This window comes from Equus przewalskii, chromosome 2 (genome assembly GCF_037783145.1).
Source record: "Equus przewalskii isolate Varuska chromosome 2, EquPr2, whole genome shotgun sequence".
Taxonomy (NCBI): domain Eukaryota; kingdom Metazoa; phylum Chordata; class Mammalia; order Perissodactyla; family Equidae; genus Equus; species Equus przewalskii.
Window position 1 is genome coordinate 1,287,330 of NC_091832.1, and position 20,529 is coordinate 1,307,858.

General features: G+C 39.7%; 1 protein-coding gene across 15 annotated transcripts in view; it reads left to right on the top strand.

The window, feature by feature from the left end:
* Positions 1-18,392, top strand: part of MYSM1 (Myb like, SWIRM and MPN domains 1) — a 40,946-nt gene extending 22,554 nt beyond the window's left edge. For 4 of the 15 annotated variants that reach the window (XM_070609429.1, XM_070609421.1, XM_070609423.1 and 1 more), the window contains 9 exons: positions 1,401-1,489; positions 4,309-4,363; positions 4,700-4,750; positions 5,457-5,531; positions 6,610-6,798; positions 7,368-7,500; positions 11,581-11,686; positions 11,864-11,921; positions 13,221-18,392. In XM_070609429.1, the coding sequence (XP_070465530.1) occupies positions 1,401-1,489; positions 4,309-4,363; positions 4,700-4,750; positions 5,457-5,531; positions 6,610-6,798; positions 7,368-7,500; positions 11,581-11,686; positions 11,864-11,921; positions 13,221-13,388 (924 nt within the window). In that variant the 3' untranslated portion in view covers positions 13,389-18,392. Of the gene's footprint in view, positions 1-1,400; positions 1,490-4,308; positions 4,364-4,699; positions 4,751-5,456; positions 5,532-6,609; positions 6,799-7,367; positions 7,501-11,580; positions 11,687-11,860; positions 11,922-13,220 lie in introns of all 15 variants that reach the window. The other 11 variants (XM_070609426.1, XM_070609416.1, XM_070609418.1 and 8 more) reach the window with 5 other exon arrangements.
* The last annotated feature ends 2,137 nt before the right edge of the window (positions 18,393-20,529 follow it).

The window sequence follows — 20,529 nt, forward strand, 5'->3', positions numbered from 1 at the left end:
TTGTCCCAAAGGTGAGACATAAATTGAATTACAAATATTAAAGTGTTATTTCTACTAATAAAAACTATAGGCCTAAAAAGAAACATAGGCAACGAATGTGTGTATGTATACACACACACCTAGTCTATGCATACATAATTTGTCTGGGAACCAGTGCAGTAGAATGGAAAGAATGTGAATGTGGACTTACCAGCTTTGTTACCTTGAACAATTTCTTAAACTCACTGAATCTCAGGTGGTTATTTATAAAGTGTGAGTAGTAATACCTCCCTCAAAAGATTGTTGTGAAAATTAAGTGATATAAATGAAATAAAATATATGAAGGTCTTAGTACTAGGTACTTAGTAAGCGTTGCATGTATGTGACTCAGTAAATGTTAGTTCTCTTCTTTCTCTCTTCCCTACTCCCTGCCCCTAGCCTCACACCTGAGCACTCTTCTAGGCACCACAATTAGTAATACATGGTTTCTAGAAGGAACTTAAATTTCTGGTAGGAAAGAGAAAACCTGTGGTAAGTTCCATGAGGTTGGTCCCAAGAAATATGAGGTCCTCCCAAAGGGTGTGATGAGGGCGGGTCTCACAGAAGATGTGGTGTTTCATCTGTGACATGAAGGGTGAGCAGTAGAATCTCCAAATGTAGGAAAGTAGGTGAGGGTACTCCAGGCTGAGGGATCGGCATAAGCAGGCGTACAGATGTGGGGAGACACCAGACGTGTTCTGCAAAAGGTGCGTAGTTAATCTGGACTAGCGCGTAAGCTTGGTGGTAGAAATAGAATGAAAGAGACTTATTTTACTTTATACTTATATAGGGCTTACTGTGCGTCAGACACTATTGTCAGTATTTCACGAACATTAACTCATTTAGTCTTCACAATAGCACTGTGACATTGTCACTGCCATTATTATTCTCATTTTAAAGATGAGGAAATTGAAGCACAGAAGCCTTCAGTAACTTGGCCAGGGTCACCTAGCTAGTAAGTAGCAGAGCCAGGATTCTGCCTCCAGAATCGTGCTGTTTATCATTATGCTGTCATGTCTCTTGGTTGGGAAAGAAAATTCAACACACTAGGATTGGTGACTAGAAATGGGAAATGACTGAGAGGAAAGGCTCAGGTGAGTCTGAGGCTTTTCAACCTGGGTGACAGGTACCATCGATTGAAACGCGCAAGTCAAGAGAAGGAGTAAATTTTAGGTTTAGTATGGCTCTGTATTTTGGAACAATTTTTTTTATATATTATCCAGCATTTCTGTTTGTTAGTAGCAAGAAGGAGCGACATCGACATCACTTAGTCTGTCTTGTTCTCACATGCCCTCGAATATGGTCTTAAAGGAGTATTTCTTTTAAGTTAATTCTGCCTGTCAGTGGTTGATGGACTCTGATCACCGTGTTGTCTGTTTTAGCATCTCTCTGCTGAGGAGTTGGCGAGGAGAAGAGAAGAGGGAAAATGCAAGCCTGTTAAATCTTCAAAAGGGCCAAGACCAACAAAAAGGTGATTCTTTTTAACTTATCACAAATGATTAGAAGATATACGGAAAAAATATCCAATATAGCAACATTATATTCTTCACATTAAGTTTAAGAATACTACTGAAATTTTTGAAGTTTTTTATTTCACTGATAGGCAATTTAGGAGACCTTGAGCAAAAGTTTAATTTGTTCAGGTTCAGTGAATATAGGATCCAACATGTGTTGTAAAGGGGACCTGGTTATGACAGGTGGTCTTTCAGCTCCTTAGACCTTATGAATAGGTAAACTCATGAAATGACTAGTTCTCTCTTTGGTCGGTGCTGATGTTAGCAAGGTTTTGTTTTTTAATCTAAAATTTGGAACTTGTAGCATTAAGGGTCATCAAGTAAGTTAAATGCCTTGATTTTCTAGACCCTCACTTCCTGCAGATGCCCCATTGAATAGACTGTAGTTTTGTGTCCCTTTTAAAACAAGACATCCAGGAATGCCACTGGGTCTTTTTCAGTGGAAAATGCCCTGATACTTAACCAGTATGTCCTTGGGTAGGTTACTTAAAGCCTTTATAAGCCTCGGGTCCTCATTTGTAAAATAATAACTATAATAGCTAACATTGTTACCTGCGTTTTAAGCACTTCGTGTATATTAACTCATTTAATCCTCATAACAACACTATGCAGTAGTTACTATTATTCCCATTTTATAGATGAGGAAACTGAGAGGCACAAAGAGGTTGAGTAACTCACCCATGCTTATTAGTGGTGGAGCTGTGATTTAAACCCAGGCATTAAGGCTTGAGAATCCATATTCCTAGCAATTACATTATATACCACCTCTCTAAAATAAAAATAAAAATTTGCAGTTGTTAGAATAAATTAAATCAGATAGACTGTAAAAATATTGTCACGCATAAGCTGGGACTCCTCATCTAGTATCTGTTTGATTTTCTGAATCTAAAAGTGAGACACATTTATTGTGATTTTCACGTCATTGTTCCAGTTTGTCAGAATCCTTGTGAATCCAGATCCACTTTTCTCATGTTAGCCTTCGTAGCTTTGCATCATCAACAGTTCAGTAAGCTCGCCTTGTGCCCCATTGATCACTGATTAAAATGTGTAACTGAGATAAATGCAAACCTCTGACATCGTTGTTCAATCTGCTATACGTTGCCATAATTAACCCATATTTCTTTGTCTTATACAGAAGAATCATCATAGCAGACGTCTTGCTTACATTCAGAGGAAATATATTTGAATCTTTGTGTGTCTGCTGGTTTCTAGCAGATCATTCCTATGGAAAATAAAATTTAGGTTTTACTTATGATAACTTATATTTTCATGAACCCATTATTTTTCTTAGTAGTCACCTCTTCACTGACTAAAGGTTCAGAAATCAGCTGTTTAATACTTTTCTAGAATCTTCCAGTTATTCAACATCTGGTTTTCTGCTTCTAAAGTCTGCTGTTTTATGTTTTGAAAACAAGCCCAGTAATTGCCTATCCTCAGTCCCCCGATTATTTTCCCATTCTCTACAGCTCCTCAGAGAAGGTTGACTGGTTTCCCATTACGGTTCTTCAGTGCTATGGGACACATATGCTCTCTTTCTGTTTTCTCATCCATCTTGGCTTTTAGTTTCTTTTTATTTGTGTTGATTAAGCACTATCTAACTTGAAGAGTTTTCTTCTTCATTCGACAAATACTTTTTGAATGCCTGCTGTGTGTCAGGCACTGTTCTAGGCACTTGGAATACAGTTTTCAGCAAAACGAAGGGGCTCATCTCCTCGTGCTAACTGTTTCTGGTGTAATAGGAGCTAAATAGTCCTGCTCTTTTCCAGTTGTGTTGACATGAGCATGTTCCTTGTTTGTTTGACTTTTTTCTTTCTCTGAACATAGCCTAAAAAAACCTTTTTATCGTTCTTAATATTTTCTTCTGCTTTTGAATCTAGCCTTGCTTAGATGCTTCTGTTTCCATCTTTTTTTACTTTTTCATTTTAAAATGAGTTTATCATAGAACTTTCTATATATGTTAATTTCTTTAGTGGACATGTTTGTCATTTATTCATTCAACAAATATTTATTGAGTCCTCACTCTGTGCTGAGCACATTATTGTACTGACAAGTGTTTTTTTTTTTTCTCTCTCTTTTTTTTTTCTCTCTTTTTTTTTCCTCTCTCTTTTTTTTCTCTCTTTTTTTTTTTCTCTCTCTTTTTTTTTTTTTTTAAAGATTTTATTTTTTCCTTTTTCTCCCCAAAGCCCCCCGGTACATAGTTGTGTATTCTTCGTTGTGGGTTCTTCTAGTTGTGGCATGTGGGACGCTGCCTCAGCGTGGTCTGATGAGCAGTGCCATGTCCGCGCCCAGGATTCGAACTAACGAAACACTGGGCCACCTGCAGCGGAGCGCGCGAACTTAACCACTCGGCCACGGGGCCAGCCCCCTGACAAGTGTTTTTGAGAAACTTCCATCTTTCTTGAACTTCCCTTTCCCATCTCATGTCAAGGAATTGGTTACATTTTCAGTGAACTTTTTGAAACCTGTTTTCGGTATAGAATACATGTCTGCCAATTTGTAATGTTCTCTTTGAATGTTAAAAGAAATTAAGACTGTAGAATTACTTCCTCTCAAAGGTCCTGTCATTTCCCGTATTTTTTTTTCAAGTCCAAAAGACCAACGCTGCTTTCAAAAGGGCTGTATGGAATGTCCTAAGAAATTCTCCTGGTTTAACATTTTTCTCACTCAGAATTTAGGTTTAGATTGTTGATATACATTTTCAAATTTGTAAATAAATGGTTTTTTTTTTATCTTGTCACTGAGTTATACTAGAAATGAAATGTTCTTTCTTTTTCAGCTCATTTGATCCCTTCCAACTGATACCTTGTAATGTTTTCAGTGAAGAAAAGCAGGTACTACATATGTATCACTGAATGACCATGAATAATGCTCCTGTCAGACATGAAATGTTTCTTCTTTTTCTGTCCGTGCAAGGCATTTGTATGTGAAAGATTGGACAGGGCAAGGTACATTAAGGGTGAGATGAATGATACAGATGGAAAATGAGAGAGGATTTCTCCATGTTGGGGTTTTGATTAATGTTTTTTAAAGTCTTGTCTGTGCTGAGCCTTGATGGGTGGTGAGAACGTGGTGTGATAGGTAGAGGAGAGAAGGGGGACACTCCAGACAGGGAGAATGATATCTCTATTTTTATGCTACCCCATTTTTTTTTTTTTTTTATATTTCAGGAGCCATTTCAGGTGAAAGTGGCTTCAGAAGCACTTTTAATAATGGATTTGGTAAGGATCATCTATTGTGTTTACTTAGTTATTCTGATTTCTATTCTTGTGTATTTTTATTGCAGGCATAAGAGAGTATGGAAGACGTGTATTTTGGATCTTAACTATCCTCTTTTACAAGGAATCTAAAAATAAATCTTTTCTTTTGGAGAAAAGCCAAACAATTGCATGTTTCCGTATTTTAGAGAAAATAACTTAATGTGAGTTTTTGCAGACTGTTTATCATCATTAACCCTGTTTTCATTTCCTAGTATCCTTTGTCTGCTGCCTTCTAGATCAGTGCAACAAAGCACAGCTCATATAATGTGGAGGGTCCTTGTTGGCCCTGAGTCACTGAGCCCTCCACCTTGTTGTGTTTGTTTGCGGTATTTTTCTGTAGGAGGGTCCAGGGTGATTTTTACTTTGTGTCCTTATGATGCCTCTCCTGGATAGGGAGAGCAGCGATATCTTCATTTTGTAAATGAAACATGGCATCATGGAGTGTTGGAATGTTAGGTCCAAAGCCTCCCAGCCGGCAGGGAAGATAGGTGCGGAATTTTAGGTCTGTGCGCTGAGCCTGGCGTCTGCTTCCTCTCCTGGGCTACTTCACTTCGGGAAACATGGTTACCTTACTCGTAAACGGCCTGCTATGATAAGTGAGTTTTATTCTGAGTCTTTCTCAGGTGGGTTTGTTGTTTGGGCTGAGTCTCTCTTGTATTTCTTTTAGCATGCTCATGTTTCTCTCGCAGAAGTGATTGGTCTGTTAGGAGGAAGATACTCAGAAGCTGATAAGATAGTTGAAGTAAGTTCTCTTTTCTTAAAAACTTTTTATTTAGTCTTGCCACCATACAAAATGTTTTTATAGATTTCAGTGGGTAAATTAAAATACGGACTTTACCTATGATATAAATGAGAATATGCAAACATAGAAAGTTCTGTGTTCCCGGAAGTGACTTAACATTCCATATACAGTCGTGTGCTGTGTGGTGACATTTTGGTCGAAGACAGACCACTTATACCATGGTGGTCTGATAAGATTGGTATCATTGGGCCAGCCCAGTGGTGCAGCGGTTAAGTTCACACGTTCCACTTCTGCGACCTGGGGTTCGCCGGGTCGGATCCCGGGCGCAGACATGGCACCGCTTGGCAAGCCATGCTGTGGCAGGCGTCCTGCTTATAAAGTGGAGGAAGATGGGCATGGATGTTAGCTCAGGGCCAGTCTTCCTCAGCAAAAAGAGGAGGATTGGCAGCAGTTAGCTCAGGGCTGATCTTCCTCAAAAAAAAGATTGGTATCATATAGGCATGGTGTGTAGTAGGCTATACCATCTAGGTTTGTGTAAGTGCACTCTTGTGGTATTCACACGACAACATCGCCTGATGGCATGTTTCTCAGAACGTATCCCCGTCATTAGGCAGCGCATGACTGCAGTGAACATCTGTCTCCTTTTATGACCGAGAGCACAGGAACACTGCCAGGCCTTGGCTCCTCATTGCCTTCACCAGCCAAAAGTTACAACTCCTAAGAGGCCAGTAAATGTGTGCTAACCTTATAGTTGAAACTTGATATGTATCATTCTCTGGAAATTATCATCATAAATAATAGGGTGCACTGAAGACTGTGTGCACATATTGTATGGGCTGACCTGGAAAACTAGCAATTATCATGACCTTATTTGAGTAGAAAAATGGATTCTGAGTTCCAGGCATACAGTCACACTTTTGGAGTGTAATTCATTCACAAGGTAAAGGCTGCCTGTGATACAGTCAGATGAAAGACTTGACTTTAAAAAGTTTCTGTATCTATGTATGAAAGAACTGAGACATTAAAGTATTAGGAAAAACAGGATTTCAGTGTAATCATAAGGCTTAATCCTTTCCAGGTGTGTGCAGCGGAACCGTGTAACAGTCTGAGTACAGGCCTCCAGTGTGAGATGGACCCAGTCTCACAAACGCAGGCCTCTGAAGCCCTGGCTCTACGAGGGTGCAGCGTCATTGGATGGTATCATTCTCACCCTGCCTTCGATCCTGATCCCTCCCTACGAGATATTGACACTCAAGCCAAATACCAGGTGTGTTTATACGGCTTGTGTGTATGTAGTCTGAAATAATTACACATTCTCTCCCCTCATTGCTTTCTATTAAATAAATATACTTTTAACATTTCTAGCAAAATACTGCATTTATAGTATTCTTTACATCTGGAGTTTTGAAATAACTTACATTCTTTTCTGATTACAAAAGTAATACATGTTTATTTAAACATTTGGAAAATCAGCAATTTTGTTTAATACAGATAATTTTATGTTTGATATGTGTATGTTTTTGCTGTAGGCAGCTGTTTGTAAATTACTATCATATTGATAAAGATTATAGCTGAAGGGTAATGAATATAATTTGTAAAAAATATTTATGGCAAATACAGATTTTGTAGGGCAGATGATCTTTTTAAGGGTCGTTTCAGGTTGGATTGAACACATTTTGGCCTGAAAAATTTAGTGTGTGAAATGAATATATAAGACATTACATTTAGCTGCTGTTTGGATGTGGTTTTAACACACCTTTGTGTTCCCTTTTCCTCCATTAGATGTTTACAATGTTGGTATGTAGTTGAAACTAATTGTCTTTCCTTTCATTGTAGAGTTACTTCTCCAGAGGCGGTGCAAAGTTCATTGGAATGATTGTTAGTCCTTATAATCGGAACAATTCTTTACCATATTCCCAGATCACCTGCCTGGTTATAAGTGATGAAATTAGCCCAGATGGCTCCTACCGTAAGTTTTCAACAACGACATCATCATCCTATTTCTACCTTCATTTGTTTGAATCTTACAGCTCAAGGAATTTACAGCTGTGCAAAACTCTGTGATGGAGAAGTTTGTGCCCTGAACTAGGGAATCACTGTCAGCACAGTGTGCAGTACAGACACCCCCTTCTCTTGTCTCGTACCTTTCCAGATTCACGTCCCTCCTGTGTTACCATGGTCACTGAGCAAAAGGATTACAACGTAGCGGAAAGGTGTGGCCAGGCAGTGTCCCTGTTAGGTACCAGAGACACTGCAATAAGCAAAATAGACAAAGTCTCTGTTCTCATGAAAAATTTTTGATAAATGCAGACTGGCTTTCTCTGCAATGACATTCAAATGAAAAAAATGAAAGAAAAATGACCACCCTAGCACCAGCTCTCCATGGCCTCGCAGTTTAGGCTTAACAATGGCTAACTCGATTTTTATATCTCGTAGTTTCCATTCTATCTCGAGGAAGAATTTGGTTGGTTTAGCCTGCCATATGACTTGGTTCCTTTGGGGTTTATGTCCACTTCTGGCCCAGTCGGCTCTGGCTGGATAGGGAATTATTGTAGCAGACTAGGGAAAGTAGGGGAAGGTAAGAAGGGATTGTGGGTAGAGCTACAGGAAGAGATTGGAGGCAACAGTCGACATCCCCAGGATATTGATTCTTTCTTCTCTGTCCTTACCACCACTGCTCTAGGTCACTGTCCTCTCTGGCGCTGTCACTGCACATTGTACTCTTCCCCATTAGCCCATGGGCTGGCTCGTTTAGGGTAGAATTATATTGTACTCATTTTCCTATCCTCAGTTTCTAGCACAAGGCCTGGCATAACGTAGGTACTAAATGAATGTTTGCTTAACAATTAATGTCTTCATTCTTAATGATGTCAGTCAGATGCCCTGTCTTTGACAAAGACCCCAGCACTGGCCCTGTGTTATTTACTCTTAGAGCTGCTTGGTTCTCTGCTCACTGTTGTCTTGCAATGTCATTCATCAGTTGAACATGTCTGGCTAAACTGCCAGCCCCAGAGAGCAGAGCTGTGTCTTCATTGTCTTTGTGTCACCAGTACCATCTAATCAGTTGCCTTGCACCTAGGAAGTGGGCAGGGCTCCATAGGGTTTTATTGAATGAATAGTATTGACATTAACTTTAGTCTAAAATGCCCATTTTGAGCATAGCACATATGTACATCATTCTTTAGCCCAGTCTAAGTTTACAAAAAGTTAGGAAAGGGGGAATCACAGTTACCTTATTCTCAGTTTAAATCATTTCCTTATGTCACAGTGTGCTAGGTTTGGAAGTGAGCCTCTTCCCTGATGCTGTCCAACACAGTAGCTACTAGCCACATGGGACTTTAAATTAATTAGGATTAAATGAAGCTTAAAATTCAGTTTCTAGAATTCTACTTCTGGCCAAAATGAAGTAACAAAGACCTGTCTGAAACAACCAAAGAACTGGACATAATATTTAAAGCAATGGTGTTTAGGCTATAACATCAGGCAGTGAAGGGAGATGATTGCTGGGAGACGGAAACAAATGAAGTGAGCCCCAAATTTCCCTAGCTTCCTGACTTAAGAGTTTTCAGGTATGGCGCAAGGAAAAGAAACCCACCCAGAGCCTGGCAGACGTTGAATTGAGGTGATGGAGATGAGAAAGGCAGTTCAGTTTGGAGGACAGAGTACCAGAGAGGGGAAGCCGCATCGAGTGCAGGCTCCAGAGAGGGTGTGGACTTAATATTGAGCAGGATGCAGACCGCTGCGCGCCTGGGTGGAAACTGCCCCAGACAGGCAAGAGCCGCTTGAAAGGAAGGGAGGATGCAGTACTGGATGCTCACACAAGCCACCGTGGACAGCGCACAAGCATCCAACATTCTCAGTGCAGAAATTTGTTTTGGGCAGAGCTGCTCTTAAATGACTTAACCATTATTAGCACTCCTTATTAGGCCTTAATCCTAGGTCCTTCACTTTGCTTTTCTTGGAAACCCTCTGGTTCAAGAATTAAGATTTTCTAAAAGCCTTGGGATACCTTGTGTTACAGTACTTTTAACTTGGATCCTATCTTTATTTTTTTTTCTTCTTCTTTTAGGTATATACACAAATCCTGTCTTTAAAATATCTCTAATGGTTAAGCACTTTCTTTGCTTGTAATAGGCAGGAAATATATGTGGTGATTAGTTTTCTGATGTTTTAGTGGATAAAAATATTCAGTACAAAAGGACGTTTTTACTGGTTTTAGTGCCATTTTTTTAACCTAGAAAAATAAATTCTTAATACTAAATAGAGCCATATATTGTGTGCATTAGTGAATTTTCATGGTTTTCCATCAGCACAGATTGAAAATGCATTAATTTACCTCTCTTTATTCTGTTTTCAACTTTTGTTAAAAGTAGTTGCTTACCTGGATTCAGATCCCAGCTCTAACATTTGTTGGTTATTTTACCTTGGGCAGATTACTTAAGCTCTCTTATTCTCCTTTGCCACATCTGTAAAATGAGAAAAAATTATTCCCTTGCTTACAGGGGTAAAGATTGTCAGTCATGTATGTAAAGTCCTTAGCAAATAATAGGTCTTTGATAGGTAGTTATGATTATAGCTGTTGTCTGTGCTTCATAGGTGATCAAAACATAGCAAGTAAATGATTGTTATCACCAAAAGAAGTTTGCTTAATAGCTTGCAGACTGTAATGTGCCACTCCAGTTTTGGAGGGGAGAAAGTGAAATGGTGGAGAATTGAGAAATCAAAAAAAAAGATCAATTATCATCATGCCTGCTCTTTACTTCCCTCCTTCCATACACCTGAAAAAAAATGGGGGAAAAACAAAAGGCTTTGAGAGCATATTGACAAACTATTCCTGTGGGGAGGAAGTATAGTCCTGGTTTTTTTTCTTATTTTTTTTCATGCATTTTGATTTGTTGGCATTCATTTACTTGAAAAGCCTTATGACAGCTGAAACCCGGTTGAGAGGCAGTCTAATTTAAGGGTTAAGAACATGAACTCGAGGCAGACTGCCTGGGTTCAAAGCCGGGCTCTGCCTCTTCCTAGGCAGTTACTTATGCCCAGGAACACGTTAGTTAACTTCGCTGTGGCTCAGTGTCCTCATCAAAGAAAAAGATTGGGGACCGGGGGGCACAATACTTACTGGTAGCTGGTTCATTTAAGCGGCCTTGTATATATAAAGCACCTTAAACCTGGCACGTGATAAACATAAGTGTTACTAGAATTATTATGGTAGTGGCCGTTGGTAATGAACCAGCTGAGCTTTTAATATACTGAAAATACAGTTACATGGGAATTTTGAAGGATATGTGAGAAGTTTCTAAGTAGGCTCATCCTTTGATACCTTTTCCTTTCTAGCTGTCTCCATGATATCCACCCCTTGGGCTCCTTTCCTCCAGAGTTAAGCAGGACAGCTGTGACTCCAGTGCCGTTGCTTCCTTTCCAGAATTAATCCTCTTCTGTGTCTCGTCTTAGATTAGCATGTGTTAGGGAGGTGGAATGAGTGGGGCTCAGAAGTCAAGCAAACCTCCTAGGGTTTAAGCTCCACGCTCTGCCACTTTATTAGCCTAAACAGGTTGCTTAACCCGTCTCAGCCTCAGTTCTCTTGTCTTTTAAATAGGAATTGTGCTGCCTACCTTATAGCATTGTTGTCAGCTTGATAACCTATGTCAAAAAAAATCGCTGGGATGGGATATGTCTTGGTTTGCTTACGTCAGTCCCAGTTTAAGCCTGTGGTTCTAGCACAATTATGAATAGTGGCCCCTTTCACCCAAAAAGTTTCTTGGTTCTGTCATAAACTATGTGATCTTCCTGTCTCTCACAATTCTTTGCATAGAATTGTCATGCAAATGGCACTTTTACTTTTTTATTATTATTATTAGTTGCTAGGCATTAATATGCTTGATGGACAAGTTTGGCCAGGCAATAAATATTTAATGAATGCCCACTATGTTCAGCTGGTCTGCCAAGCTGTGGTCATGAAAACACAGAAGGGAATTTTAAGTAGTTAAAAGGAGATTAGAAATTTAAGAAATAGTTGATGAAAATGTGCTTCTTTATGTTTTTCTAGGTTTACCGTACAAATTTGAAATAGAACAGATGTTAGAAGAACCTCGGTGGGGATTAGTGTTTGAAAAGACAAGATGGATAATAGAAAAATACCGGCTATCCCCTAGGTATGTGCTGTGGGTGGAGATGGTGCCCATCTGCAGTGTTTCTTATTAAATTATGTTTTACAGAAAACCCAAGTTAAATAGAAAATTGTGATGGATGGCATCAGTGATGGTTTATTACAGAACTGATTAGCCTCTAGTATCTGTTTCATCAGTTTGTTTTCGTATTTCTTCCAGCAGCAGTGTCCCCATGGATAAAATCTTTCGCCGGGATTCTGACCTGACTTGTTTGCAGAAAGTAAGCTGCCTTCATTTTAATTGGTTCCATTGTTCACAGATTCTAAAGCTGTTCGTCTCGATGTGTTTTCCCATGATGCCTAATGCTTTATGGATGCATTTTCTGCGTCTTTGCTTTATTGCTTTTTTCTTTCTAAAATTAATTTCTAAGAGATAATTAGTAATGTGTTTTTGCCCACACTTGCATATAGGGATAATAGTATTTTAGAATAAATTTGTCAGTGTTGGCTGATAAATTTTTTGGCAGATTATTATTGTACACAATGGAGAACACTTTCCCCATTTTATGAAATTCAAAAGTGCTGGGGCTGGCCCGGTGGAACACTGGTTAAGTTCACGTACTCCACTTCAGCAGCCTGGGGTTCGTGGGTTTGGATCCTGGGCACAGACCTACACACCACTCATCAAGCCATTCTCTGGCGGTATCCCACATACAAAAAATAGAGGAAGATTGGCACAGATGTTAGCTCAGGGACAGTCTTCCTCAAGCGAAAAAGAAGAGGAGGATTGGCAACAGATGTTGTCTCAGGACCAATCTTCCTCACCAAAAAGAAAAAAAAATTCAGAAGTGCCACATTTCCATTTAGCTTTAACAGTTGATGATTTTTAAGAACGATAGTATAAATCTAACAATTAAATTTAAATGGTCGTTTTATTTAACTTTCTGGTAGGAAATAAGAGTCCTGAATTATTTTATTTCACTTCTAGTTTTGTTTCTATGATAATGAGTTTAGACCGGTAGACTGTCAACATTTGTGTGTCTTTTTCTTGTCTTTTTTCTTTTGGTAGCACTTTGGGAATAGAAAATTTAAACATATTAAGTTTCTTTTTAATGTTTTTGACCTGCTGTTATAGCCACTTTCTCTTGTTCTGTTGGAAGATTAACATACACATTTCCCAGGAAATAGCCGATAGCATCCTGAGTTTGAAATGGTAGAGTCTTGTGTATGTCCATATATTATTTTCTTACAGGATTATTTTGCTTTGATAATGTAACTACTTAAAAAAGAAGCAAAATCACAAATTTGTCCAAAATAGAAAGCATCACATGTGTATAAGATTTGGCTCCTTATATAAAATCACAGAGGGACTAACTTCAGCATTCCTCGGCAGTGACGTCCTCCACTCCAGCTGCAGACTTACAGAACACAGGTTTATCATTCATCACATTTAAGGAGAATGTTTCTCATTTGACCGTTAGAAACTGTGAAATTTGGGAAGGGATAAAATAATGATAGTAGTACAAATCCTGTTTTACACTTTGTCTGTATTTAAATATAAAACTTTTCTTTTCAACTAGCTTTTGGAGTGTCTGAGGAAAACTCTGAGCAAAGTGACCAATTGCTTCATTGCTGAAGAATTCTTGACTCAAATAGAAACTTTATTCCTTTCCAGTTATAAAAGCAAGCAGGAGAATGGAGTGGCTGAAGAGAACTCTACTGTGGGTCCAAAGGAATTATTGATGTAATTATTTTAAAGTAAGGCATTTTAATCTTGACATAAAAGATCCTACTTTCAAAGTTATAACCTTGACATTATTGTGGTTAACCGTGGCACAGCTTTGATATCTTTTCTCTAGTTCACAAAATCCCAACTTTGCCATGTAAATCATGTGACAAGAAAGACAGAAGGACTAGTTTCCCTACAGTCAGGATGAGAGCTCGTGTGAACCCGGTCTCCTGTGGCACTCTGTCCCACCATGGCCTGTGCGTAGCGTGGTCGGCTCTGAGGCCGTCTGCTCTCCTGTTGTACTCAGGGTGAGCCGAACGGGCCTCTGACTTTGACTTCTCCCCGAACTAGTCATTCCATTTTGGTGTCTCCTGTTTCATTAGGAGCACTCATGCTTTCTACATGTTTGGTGAGATTGGTTTATGGCTGCAAATGAGATCTGGATGGGTGGTCACTGAGGTAATTAAAAATCTGACAGTATGCTACGGGAGGCCAGGGGACGGGTACGGAGAAAAATCTTCAAAATAGAAAAGAGACCCAAAGAAGAGAATCACATTACCAGTTTTTTAATTACACACATTTGCTTCCATTTTACTTTTTAATAATAGGATAGGACATGCCATTTTCTTAGCTATCTGAAACATTCTGTATGGATTTCAGATACATAAAATAATTAGATCCGACTGTGTGTCCACTTACATAAGCGTATGTGATAAAACCTTGTTTAACTGCAAGACAGGTAATCATAACCCTCAAACGAGATTTTTTTCCTACTGCCTGCTATCAGGAGAAAGAGGCAAACTGCAACAAAACTCAAATATCAGAGATTTAATTTTAAAAACAAGAAAGCCTTCCAGGACATACTACATATTCAGCCCAGTTACATGTACTTTGTGAATCTAGAATAGAGGTCAGCAAGCTTTTTATATAAAGGGCAGTTAATCAGTAATTTAGGCTTTGCAGGCCACATACTGTCTCTGTCAGACCACAACCCTTTAGACATGTAAAACCACTCTTAGCTCATGAGCCTCACAAGAAACAGGTTGCTGGTCCTTATCTTCCAACCTCTGCTCTCAAGAATTGCGAACATTGAGCATTTATTTTCAGATGCATGAGCCTTCGACACTGAAAGGTCTTGCATCATCTTCAAATAACAACAAAACTCAAAATTGTGATTTACATTTACGTACATTTTCAAATAGAAGTTAGCAGTCATGCTGCCTGATTTTTTTCTAATAGATTTTAGTTTATTTCTATTAACCGTAGAATTGATTTATACCCATTCTCCAAGCATTCTTATTAATAACAGTTTTATTACATTTATTCTGGGTTTAATTCTGTGTTTTTCCCCTTTTTTGGTTCTCATCAATAGCCGAGGCAGAATATGGCAGCATTGGAAGCGGCAGCAAGCCAGTGTTAGGCGGCCTGGGTCTTGACGCAACCTTGTTATTTTGGGAGATAGTTTACCTTCTCTGGGCCTAAATTCTTTGGTAACTGAGCTCAGAATTATCTTCCTAGCATCCTTCCAGATCTAAAATCGTATGGTTCATTCTAATTGTCGGACAACTCACCTGGAACTTTATATTTTGAGATGGTACAGTTCTCAAGTTAACAAATATATTTAAAGAAAACTGGTAGTATTTTCCATTTCTCTATATGCATTTAAGATAAACAATGAAACATAACTTATAAAGCAATTACTTTTGGGACCAGGCATGTAAGAGGCTGTAGACCAAAAGCCAGGAAACCTGAGTTCTGGCCCTGATTCTCTGGCCAGCCTTGCTGTGTGACAGGGATAAAGCACTTACACTGCCTGGGCCTCAGGTCTTCGCCTGTGACTTGCAGGTCTGAGTTTGATGGCTTAGGGTTTCCTTCCATGTGAGAAAGCCTGTGACACTGTAATGGGTAGTAATTCACTCCTTTGTGCTCTGCCTTTTCACATAGGTTCCTCATTGTACATCAGGGACAGATCCTAAAAAGTGGTATTAATTACTTTCTTGATTGACGTTTGCCTATCATATTGATGAACTTGGGTGATTGAAAATAGTGGAAATTGTTAAAAGTTCTGTTCTCAAATCCTCTGCGTGCCGATGGGTACCCTGTTTACTAACCTAAGCCGTGCTGTGAGGAGCTCAGATGGAAACCCTCAAAGTCTAGCGTTTTGAAAGCCCCATTTTTAAAATAATATTTACTGAGTGTTTTTTTCTGATTATAGAGTACACTTAGCTTATAAAATATTTTTTTAAAAATAGAGAAGCATAAATTAAAAAACAATCTCAATCCGCCTATCTAGAAAAGCAGTTAACATTTTAGTATAAACCCTTCCCCCTTGTTTTTGGAGCATGTAATTTAGAACATTGAAAGCCGGTGTTTTCCTTCCTCATTCATTCTCCCTGCTTCCTTTTTTATCTTACCATATTCTTAAGACATGTTTGCAGCTACAGGTGCCCACATTCCTGTCACTGCCCGCCTTGGGGTGCTGACAGCAGCGGGAGCCAGGCCTTGGAGAAGCACAGAGGGGTCGAGAACGGAGGGGCAGGGTGCTGCAGGAAGTCCAGGAGGCAGGTCTCAGGAAAACCTACCTCTAGGAATGTTCACAGGAGTAGAGATAGGACCGGAAAACATCCGGGTCTCTTGATCCTCACGTGGTTCTTAACTGTTGCACGAAGCAGTAGTGAACGTAATTCTTTTTCTAGCTTGGCTAGGGGAAATTGACACTAATACTTTGCCAGTATTAGACTAGCTCTCTTTAAAAGTCTGATCCCAAAGTAACATTCAAGAAAAGAAAAATCGGTGGAATACGATCACCGAGACCAGACTCTCCTTCCCTCCATCACGTCAGCCTTGAAATGCTGGCCCTCTATTCACAGCTTTGGTAGGGTTGTCCTGGCCTTAGGCGTTTTTGCCTTCTTGGCCCTCTTCTTCCATGAAAAATTTAAAAATTAATGCATTACAAGTGCATTTATATAAAATTAATATTATATGTAACATATAATCTACAGTCCTTCAATCTAAAAGTTCATTTTTTTCTTCTGAATTAAAAGAAATTAAACCTTTTCCATGGGCCTCTAGAACCGTTGTGGGCCTGAGCTGTGGTGCCTCTAGCTAAGCTGGTCTTGACTCTGTTCTGTGGGGTGTTGTTGGGGAGACTGCTCTCTGCCCTGTGCAGCTGCCTCCCGAGTTCCGGAGCCCTGCCTCCCCAGCCGAGAGACTTCGTCCTTTCCGTCCTGACTCAGGAGTATTGCTCAGGGCCATTCATCCTCAGAAAAAAAGGAGACGGGTTAGTTTTAGTTTTCAGGTAGATATTTTTGTTCTGATTCTTAATGTATAGTTTTGATACTCATGCCACATCTCCCACCTTTTCTTCACCCCACCCCTCCACTTCTCACCTCTCAGCATGTAGGTACAGGAGCGCTCATTCTGTCCTTTGCTGAGAGCAGGGCCTGGAGAGTAGAGATGGACAGACCCGTTCGCATTTCCCGGGAGCTGATTATGCTGCCCCAGCCTGCTCTGCATGACTCCTCCCCTGCACGAGTTGGGGGAGGTCTGACGGGCGGCCTGTGCGCCGGGCAAGAGCCTCCGCAGCTGGCTGGGCAGCCGAGGAGCCTGGCCTCAGCATGCCGCCGAGCAGGCCTCCTGCTCTTCGGTTACCTCTTCTGTTGCTGGTCCTGACGAGGTGACCCGGAGGACCGGATAGAGTCAGGATGCCCTAGGATCGATGCTTTGTCCTGTACTTACAAAGAGCCATGTGACACCGGCTGTCTATCGTCAAGTCAGCAACAGGCGTCAGTTGATGGATTTCTCAGTAGAAATTAAGTCAAAGTACCCAAATTTTATATTTTTTTTCACTTACAGTCTTCTCTAGCAATAGCTAGAGACTAAATCTGGAGTCACACATTATGACATTTAGGAAAACTTATTTCATCCAAGCACAAAGAGAAAAGCACATCGTTTTTATCATCATCTGCTCCATCAGGGTTGATAGAAAATTTAACAAATTTGATCTGCATCTCCAGTTTTCCCGTAGTTTAATATTTCCCTTACCATAATTAATTAATACCATATTTTGCAATACTTCCAGAAAATCGCTGTGGAGAATAATGTGATCCCTTTAGCTTAATTGCTGATCTTTTCTTAAATGGTTTTATATGTGCTGTTCCGCCAAACTGTTTTCTCTGTTTTTTTTTTTTTCATTTAACCTGTATTTTCTGAATCTATCTTTTAAGCCCCCTTAAATCTTTTCTGAAACAAGGCAGAGAATAAATATGTTTATCCCCCTAAATCAGGAGAAAATCAAAATATCCCAGAGAAGCTGTGGGTAGGCTGGGGACAGTGTGCCCACCTACATTTGAGAAGGTGAAACTAGCTCATAATGCCTGGGTTGTTTTTATTTTCTTCCTTTGGATATATTTATGAATGTATTCCTAACTTTAATTTCAGGGAAAAATGCCTGCTTTGCGATTTTTAAGGTTTCCGAGAGGAGTTTCTTAGGAGTCAGGAAGTATGTTAAATAGAATTTCGTAGTTTGTATCCTGTTTCATAGGTCACCACAGATCATTTGTTTCAAGTATGAATTATAAAAGAGTATTTAGGTTCTAGAATGGTTTGAATAGATTGGTCGTCTGTCTTTAAATTTGCTGATTTAACGTGAACTGTGTGTGAGTTTAGTGTGTTTACTGATAAAGCTCTTGCTCTTGTTCTCCCCAAATGAGATCAGTGTTCATGGATCTCTTTTATTTGAACTTTGGAATGTTCTGTAATAAAATATAATGATTTAAACTATTTTGTACATTTAAATATGCCATGTTGTCTATATCTACATTAAAAAATATTGTAAATACTTGTGTACAATCATGAAAGCTTTTCCTCAAAATGATTGAACTCTCCTCCCTGTCCTAAACTGTGACATAATATAAAATATCTGATTTTAAGCTTTGGGATTTTATCTTGTGGTAAAAATTAAAGGAAAACATTCTGAAGATTCTGTATAAATAAAATTTTGAAAATAAAGTGGTAAATCATTTGGTGTCTTTCTAATTATTAATGGCATACACATTGAATTGCAAAAAATGCCCTGTTAATTCAGCAAACGTTGGTTGAGCATCTATTATGTGGAGCATCTTAGGGGACATGAAGATGAGTACATCTTGGTTTCTTCCCACAAGAAGCCTGTTGCCTAAGTGGGAAACACATAAAACTTGACGCGGAAAGCTAAGACACTAAGATACCAAGTGGGATTGGTTATAAATGCCTGTGAAAGACGTCAAGGGTAATAGGTGTTGAGATAAATGAGAAAGAATTCTCTAGAATGTGAGCAGGGAGATCAGAGTCTTGGAGGAGACTACCTTTAAACAGTCTAGTAAGGTTTGGTTAAATGACATTTGGGGGAAAGTGTTCCAGAGAGAAGTGACCTTAGCATAGGTATGCAGGTAAGGAAGGAGAAATGTTGAGAGAATGGTGAGAGTCTGGCCAGAGGGCCAGGGATATGCAGATGTCACTTACGAAGGCTGCTCACGTTCAGTCGGCTGAGGCGGCAAGGTCTGAAGTAAGAGAAAATCTAACCTTCAGATCAGAGTTAACTCGTTAACTGGTCTGTAACTTTCCAGTCTTGTTTACTAGCACATATAAAACCTATTCATTTAAAAACAACAAGGACAACAGGTCACACTGTGTATCTTCGGTTTCTGTCCTTTCACTGAGGACGTCTGTGTCAGCACAGAGACAGCTGTCTGTTCTTTGCAGGAGGCACATAGCATTCTGTAGTGCACGTGCTATAATTGATCCATTTTCAATTGAACTTTAGGTGCTTCCCATTTTTCTATGAAAAATAAATTTTATTTGCACACTGTTAGTATTTCTCTGAATAGATTCTTAGAGGCTTAGTTGCTAGGTCAAGATCCACGTACCTTTTAAATTTGGTTAGCATCTGCAGAAAAATGTTTGGTTTCTATAAACTGATTTTCCTCATAGTACAGCCACATTTATCTTATTTACGGCACCAATTTGGTGCCTAAATGATAATTTAGGTGGCAAAATACAATAAAGTCTTGAGTTCTCATTCCATGAGGCGTCCATTTCATTGGAAGTTCCTTCCTCTGTATGCTGTCAAGTCTTGCTCACTGACCATTTGCTGTAATGTTCTGATCGTGGCCAGTATCCTGCTCAGCCTGTGGCTCCAGACCAGCGTCAGCCACAAGCCTGTTTGTGCTGTAGTGGTTTTTCTTCCTTTCGTAATGTGTCTACGTCACTGATTCTCAATTCTGCACCTATAGGATGCTAGCTTAAATAGAAGACTGGGTATTTGCAGAGAGATGTAGCTAAATAGAAAATCTGCTTTTGTCTTCCATATTTTTCCCGCTGTCAGAAACAAGCCTTGTCAGTTAGTGACTGACACCTGCTGCTGGGCGTAGGCAGTGATTGCTTGCCCACATCGCCCCACGTACAAAGTCACCTCGAAATGCAGAAGAATCGGGAAGTTTCAGAAAGCAAGTTAACGGCTTTGTTTATTTTATCTCGATCAGTGTTTATTGAACTTTCTTTGTTCCAAAACCTCTAATAGATGATGGAGCCGTAATTGTGGCTTCTCTACCCATTGATGGGAGACTGTCTACATCAGACTCCCTTTGCTGAACAAAATTTAATAGTTTAAAAGATAGCTTGGTAAGACATTTTTCAGAACAGAACTATTTTCCTACTGACAAAACATAAACAATGAGTGGATTTAATCCTCACCCACCGAGAGAGAGAATGAAAATTTGCTTTCATGAGGTCAGTTTGCTGTGATGCGGTCCCTCCATCGGATTCCAGCATCGTGGAGTTGGAGAGAACGTTAGGAGAATGAAAGCTAGCTGCTAGGACAAACCAGCCCTCCTTTTCAGTGGCTTAACACGGTAGACGTTTATTTCTCACACAAAATCCATTGCAGGTGTTCTGAGGGAGTGACCCCCCAGGCAGCTCTTCAGTAGGTAATTCGGGTCACAGTGGCTCCGTCATCTTGTGCTCCAAGTAGCCCCTCTGAGGACAAGAATAGAGGATCGGACTCTTGATATTTAACTGCCGTGGCTTGGAAGTACACACATCATTTTTGCTTAGATTTCTCTGGCAAGAACTAGTCACGTGGTCCCACCTGGATGCAGAGGGGCTGCGAAAGGGAGTCCTGG